General features: G+C 35.3%; 1 protein-coding gene across 1 annotated transcript in view; it reads left to right on the top strand.

Moving 5' to 3' along the window:
* The window catches only part of Cdh20 (cadherin 20), a 216,481-nt gene that overhangs the window by 192,600 nt on the left and 16,572 nt on the right, over positions 1–7,309 (top strand). The window contains exons 8-9 of the mRNA XM_010644855.1: positions 4,000–4,136; positions 6,757–6,878. Coding sequence (XP_010643157.1) covers positions 4,000–4,136; positions 6,757–6,878 — 259 coding nt within the window. The remainder of the gene's footprint in view (positions 1–3,999; positions 4,137–6,756; positions 6,879–7,309) is intronic.

The following is a 7,309-nucleotide window of genomic DNA, read 5'->3' as shown; positions in this document are numbered from 1 at the left end:
ATATGAAACAAAAATGTCACATCAATATTTATTCTTGTTGCAAGTCATTTTCTGGCATGTGTCTTCTATTTAATTTTCTTTTAATACTAGCCATAACCTACTGTCACAGTCACTTTCTCATCACTGAAATACAATATCCAACACCCCACAACTTAAAGGAGAGGCTTACTTTAGCTCACAGTAACAGCATGTGTTTGGCTGGCTCCAAGGCACAGGCAGTAGGGCAGAGGGGCACAGCAGAGAAAAAGCAGTTCATGTCATGGTGCCCAGAAGGCAGAGACAAACAATAAGCCATGTCACACCTCTGAACCTTTTCTGACCAGATCCCACTTCCTAAGAGCAAGTCATTGCACCCATAATTCAATTAACTTCCAAAAGCCTTGCCTATGAGTGTACATGGCCTTTGGGAGACAGTCTCCATCTAAATCGTAACACCTATCATACTGACTTTACAACCCCATTAACTTTCAGTTTGAAAAGCAATGCATTGCCATGAAGATAAACTTCAATCATTTGTACAAAAATGGATGCACCTTAAGACCATAATGATCAGTGAAACAAATTAGAACATGAGCTTAAATGTTGTTTTCTCTTATATGAGAAACCCAAATTACATATAAAAGCAAAATAAAAAATAGATAATAGGAAGTAGAGAGATCTTTCTCAATGGGACAGGGCTAAAGCAATGGGGGAAAAGGGAGGGAAAGGGATGTAAAAGGAATTAAGATATGTTACATATATAAACCAACCTTAAACAAGGAATGTAAAATAATGCACTGCAAATGTGTTGTTTTAAAAGTTAAAAATAAAAATATTTTTTTTTCAGCTTTAATTGAGTTTATTGGTACACTTTAGGGATACAGTACAGTTACATTCATTGTTGGGATCTTGTACCTCTACATGACAAGTCTTGATTCTCATTTTTTCCCCTTACCTCTGCCCTCCCTTCACCCCCTCCTCCCCTCCCCATCTACAAACACTTTATTTTCATCTTTTCATTCTCTCACATTTTTTTCTTTTCCCTTTTTACTCTTCCCCTACCCATCCCACCTTCCCTACACCTTTAGCTCCTTTCTTCCCATTTCTAATTGTCAGTAATCTTATTAGAATCTTATGCATTAAACTTACCACCAAAATTTCAGTTTCTCCATTTTTATGATTTAATCTATGAACATAGCCAGGTATGGTGGCACAGTGGCACATACCTGTAATCCCAGCACCAGAGAGACTGAGGGAGGAGGATCACTAGGAATTTGAGGCAAGCCTGGGCTACATAATGAGTTCAAGACCAACCTAGAATGCACAATGAAATCCTGTCTCAAAAAACAAACAAGCTTCAAATGCCAGCAATTTTAAATAGAATTAAACCCAATATATTCATTCCCTGGCCTCTATTTAAACAATTTAAGAACAAAATAGTTATAGTTCCATGTACGGTATAGGGTTCCAAATCTTAGTTCTGCAAATTACTTGTAACTTTATGAAATTGACTTAATTTTCCTAAGCTTCTTCAGTTTACTTATCTGATTATTGGAATAATTTCTCAGAGATTTTATAAACATTTAAAAGAAGTTACATATTAATTACATGGCAAAGTGCTGGGTATTCAATAGATAACAACTATTATAATTACTGACTTTTTAAAAAAATAATTTCTTATATATTTTGAATATTAGCTCCTTTTTCAATGTATGATGTACAATATTTTCTTCCAGGCTTTGGGTTTTCTCTTCATTCTCTTGTTTCCTTTGCTGTCCAGAAGCTTTTTAGTTTGATAAATCCTTTTTGTCTGTTTTTACTCTTGCTGCCCTGTGTTTTTAGGGTCATATTCAAGAAAATATTACTCAGACCAGTGCCACACAGTTTTATGGTCTGGGGTCTAATGGCTACATAAATCTTTAATTCATTTGAATTAATTCTTGTGTAAGGGGTCAAGTAAGGGTACCATTTCATTCTGCATGTAGATAAATAGTTTTCCCATTATCATTTTTGAAGAGACTGTCCTTTCCCCATTATTTTTGTTACCTTTATCAAAAATCAATTAACTGACCACATAAGTATGGATATACTTCTGGGTTATCTTATTCCATTGGTTGGTATATGTTTTTTGTTTGTTTGTTTGTTTTTATTTTTTATATTGTATTTGAAAGAAATTTTATTATTTTATGAACACAGATTCCAAAACACAGTGTAAGGAACTAACTTTTACAAAAACAAAAAGTCAGTTTTTGGTATAGGGCATACCCGAGGCCCTGGTTAGGTCCCTAGTACTGCCAAAATCAATCAGATTTAAATTTTATTTGGATTAAGAACTTCTCTATGATACTCCCCCATGCCCAATCTCATACAAACATAAAACATAGACTAAAATTAACTTGAGGCACAGCTTCCTTGTCTATAACAATGCAGTAACATTTCAGAGCTTTTTCCATGAAACAGATTAAAAAAACATAGGAATAATAACAAAATAAAAATAGAAGAAGCTAATATTTGTTAAGTATTCAGCAAAAAGAGCAAGACTTTTGTATTTGTTATCCATTTAAGTCATAACCCCTAGAGGTTATCACTTTTATCATTTATTATCTACATTTACCAAAAGAAGAAACTGGCATTATGAAATCCAATTCTAAAGGAGCTAAAGGTGTTTGTTTGTTTTTTAATAGTACTATGTTATTTTCACTATTTTTGTTCTGTATTTTGTAATCAGTTTAAATAATTTTATTAAAAATGAGCCAAGTACTTAGACATTTTTCTTTTTATAACGTGTGTGTGTGTGTGTGTGTGTGTGTGTGTAACTGGGGATTCAACTCAGCATCTTGTGCTTGCCAGGCAGGCACAGCACCACTGAGCTATATTCCTGGCCCTGGAAATTTTTATAATTTTTAATAGACATTTTTCAAAACAATAAATGTAAGTGCCCTATAGATAAATTTTTAAAAATTCAACATGGCTTATCACAAGGAAATACAACTTAAAATCACAATGAGATATCAACTCATATAAGCCTCCCTCCATATTCAATCTCTCAACATGGGGACTAGTGAGATGATACAAATAAGAAAACACAAAATAATCAGACTGCCAAATCAGATTCAACAAGAATTATAGATTTAACCCAGTACCAACTTCACTAATGACTCAAAAGATACAGACGACAGCAAAATGAGTCAAGCATTCTTCCTTTGGAGATGTCTGAAACTCTCAGAAACAGGTACCAGTAAACAACCTTTTCTTGCTTAACAACATCTATTTGTCCAGATTGTACATGAAAGGGGGAAGATAATCTCTTAACAGAAAAAGCCATTTTTGTTATGGAACATCTTATCTGTTTATTATATTCTACTAATTACACAGCTTTACTTGACATTTTCCAGGAAGTCGTAGCCCCATAAATGCATAAACTTCATGCTTATTTACAGTAAGCAGCCCAGACAAACCTGGTCTGTCCTGCTAAAAGCATTCTGTAGATAAGGGCTCTTTAGTTAGTGCATATCATTATTGTATTTTTCAAATGGTGAGTTATTAATATGTTCACAAAAGGCTTGGTGCAAGGGCTTCCCCTCCCAACACATGAGACTAATTACAAGAACTAAAACTATTAATGGTAATCTTCCTTTTATCCTGTTTCAGACTAGCATTTGAGAATGTATTTGAACTTTGAGCAAATGTAGTAGGGTTGATATTCAAGATGTCCCAATAATCCTTGGGGCAATTTTAAGCTTTAAGTAACATAAATTGATCCTTCAATAGCTTAAAGCTGCCCTAAGATTCTTGGCACCCTGTTTATTTCAATTTTTCAATGAGAAAATTGAAGAAATCGTGTTTTGGGGGAGGGATTGTGTTTTGTTTTTAAGTATGATAAAACCACAGTTTTTTCATTCATACTTCAGAGCCAGTCAAGCCAGGTTTCAATCACGATATGCCTACAGTGCTATCATACAGTATGTTGTTGTATGTTTGTCCAAATGCAAATGAAATACATAATCCATGTCTTTGCAGATACTCCATTGACAGAAGCAGTGACCCTGGAAGATTTTTTTATGTTGACATAACAACAGGTGCCCTAATGACCGCGAGACCCCTAGATCGGGAAGAATTTTCTTGGCATAATATCACTGTCCTTGCTATGGAAATGAGTAAGTAAACTAATAAACTGGCTTTTATACTGTCACAAAATAAATATTTAGAAAACAAAAGTTTCTAGAACTTCTAACAAAAAACATACTAAGAGAAGTAAGTGAAATGGTTTTATGCAAATAAGCAAGTCATTCAGTTAAAATACTTTTTGAATGTCTTCGCTACAGATAATGTATTGCTAAAGATAAAGTTTTAAAAAGGGAAAAGCAGAAAAGATAGCAATCTTAGACCAAGTGGCTATGAGATATCTAAAAAATCTAAGAGGCTTTCAATTTTTATATGGCTGTAAATGCACAAATAGTAAAAAAATTTGATGAAATGAAGCATCAATAATATATTGCACACACACCTATAAGAATTTGAAATGTCTTACAATAAAAGACAATGTATTAGTATTATCTCAGGGAAACACTTCCCCAGGCTATTGTGAATGAGCGGGGTACCCTGGAGCTCTCTACTCAAAGTCGTAGGACATGGGCAAAATGTAGACAAATACTTTGTCAAAAGGAAATTCACATACACTCTAGCTGTTTCCATTAGATTCTTCATTCCTATCTAAAACCTCATGTACCTGACCTTTACTGCCTACACACCTATCCACACTCTGATCCAAGCTACAGCCTGATTACCCATCAAGCTCTGTTTATAGGAACCTAGCGCTTCTCTAATTCACTTATCAAAGTCTTTGCCCAACTCCTCCAGAAACAAAATCCGAAGGCTTCTGAGCAACATAACCAGGTAAAATCGCAACAATGACCCCAACTCCTGGTAACAATTCTCTGTATGAACCAGCTTCCCTGTTACTGGAACACAATACCTGACACCTACAATTTAAAGGACAAGGGGTTTAATTTGGCTCATAGTTCAGAGAATTGAATCTATGTTTACCTAACTCCAAAGCAAAAATATTATAGTGGAAGGGTATGGCTAAGGAAAACTGCTCAACACATGCCTCCTAGGAAGCAGAGAATAAAAGAAGGGATGAATTAGAGAGAAGAATGAACCCTTTCAGGTCACATCCCTAGTGACCCACATCTTCAACCAGGTCTCACATCAGAACATATGAGACCTTGAGGGTACAATTCAGATCTAAATCATAATAGGCAGATCGATTAACATAATAAGCCTAAAAATGGAGTGGAAAATTAATTTTAAAAACTATAAAAAGAGATATGTTGAAAACTTAACAGAAGAGCCTGGGATCTAACTCAGTGGTAGAACACTTGAAAATACACAGGGCCCCAGTTTCAATCTCCAACCCTACAAAAATTTAGATTATATACTGCTATATTCACTTTTTTTCATAATACCTAGTGATAGCAAAAGCTTATAAAAACAGCAGTTCCTAAACTACTGGCTATATAAGTAGGCACAGCTATTCAGGAAGGCAATTTAGCAAATAAATTCTTCAAAATATCAGGTATTCTGCTAGCAACTATCTTAATGAAATATAGATGTTAACAAAAATGTTTATAATAAAATATCCACTGCAGTGGTTTTTTTGTTTGGTTTGGTTGGGTTTGATTTTTTGATACAGGGTCTCACCATGTAGTCAAGCCTGACCTGGAACTCACTATGTAGTCCAGGCTGGTCTCAAACTCACAGCGATCCTCCTGCCTCAGCCTCCCAAGTGCTGGGATTACAGGTGTGCGCCACCACGTCTGGCTGCAGTGTTATTTTTATATAGGAGGAAATGAGACTTATCTAAGTGACTAATAAATAGAAAATTGACTAAATTACTGTATAACCTACAATAAAATTAGAATGTCATGTAGATATTAACATGCATATTCTCAAAATATATTCAGTAACAGAATAATCTTACCCTAAAATTATTCTGAGAACAATTTTTATTTTGCATTAGTGCAATTTGTGGGGGGGGTGCACGTGTGTGTGCGTGTGCATGTAGTTCCATATTTTGGGGTTTTTTTTCCTGTGTCTTGTAATTTTTGTTTGTCTCTTTTGGATAGTGATCAAAACAGAAAAAGACAGGAACCGCATTAACTGGGGCTCTGAAATTGTCCTTGTGTGTTAATGCCAAGCAAAAGACATAGACCAAAAAGACAAGTCTCCTCATGAATGCCCATGGCTCTTGCCCCAGCCAAAGATAATGCATTTGTGGGTCTGATCCTGAAATATCCCTTTAGTTCCTAAGCAGAAATGACTGTGCAGTGTTATCTGTAGTCCAGTGACTAACTTAAAACCTTTTTGAAATATAATTCAAAGAACTAATTATTCCACAGGAATAAAGCCAAGCAGTGTCACACAGAATGCATTCTATTAGAAATGGGCTCTTTTAAAGCCCAAAATACAGAATTAACCTGCCTTTAATTCCAGAACCCAAAGTATGAGCAACCAGGAGTATCAAAACTCTTTTTAAGATTCCATTTGTGACACTTGCTTCCCTCTTCATACTCTTAATATGAAACATATCCCCAGCAGACACATCCTCCTATCCAAGTTCCTTTGCCTGGCCACACTTTTAACAAACACAGACACCATAGACTTTATCTATTCCTTTACAAACAAGACTGATCAAATAAATACCTACTTCCAGAAAAGAGGGACATTTCTGTATTACTAAACTTTCCCCTTTACTTTTCCTTGTATTCTCTTTAGACAACCCCTCCCAGGTGGGAAGTGTTTCTGTCACAATTGAAGTCTTAGACGTGAATGACAATGCTCCAGAGTTCCCCAGATTCTATGAAGCTTTTGTCTGTGAGAATGCCAAAGTTGGGCAGGTAAGACAGCTTGTGCATAAGGCATCTTGATAAATTCCCAACATGTGGAAGCAACTGTTACAGATAACCAAATTGCTTTCAAAGACATTTCCACTCCAGAAAGTAAGTATACAAAAGAGCCCTCAACTTTTGTATATCAGGTTTCAACGGTTTATTTGTTTAGACAACTTTGTGGAGCCTATATTACATTTTATGATCTAAATAGGGCTTGGATGGTGGCTTAGTTTACAGGGTAGCCTATTAAGGTATCTACCCACCTTGAAAGCAAATAATATTTCATTCAACTATAAAAACATGCTGTGAGTCCAGAAGGGAGGGATCATGCAATTCAAGAAGAGAGAGTCATCTATTTTCTTGAGTATAGCACCAATCTCTGAAAAAATTATGCAGTAGGAAAATTCTGTTTTCAATATCTTCCCACCTCCCTTTTT

Source organism: Fukomys damarensis, unplaced genomic scaffold (genome assembly GCF_012274545.1).
Source record: "Fukomys damarensis isolate Sample0158 unplaced genomic scaffold, DMR_v1.0_HiC HiC_scaffold_30, whole genome shotgun sequence".
Taxonomy (NCBI): Eukaryota; Metazoa; Chordata; class Mammalia; order Rodentia; family Bathyergidae; genus Fukomys; species Fukomys damarensis.
This window is presented reverse-complemented; position numbering and strand designations above follow the sequence as displayed.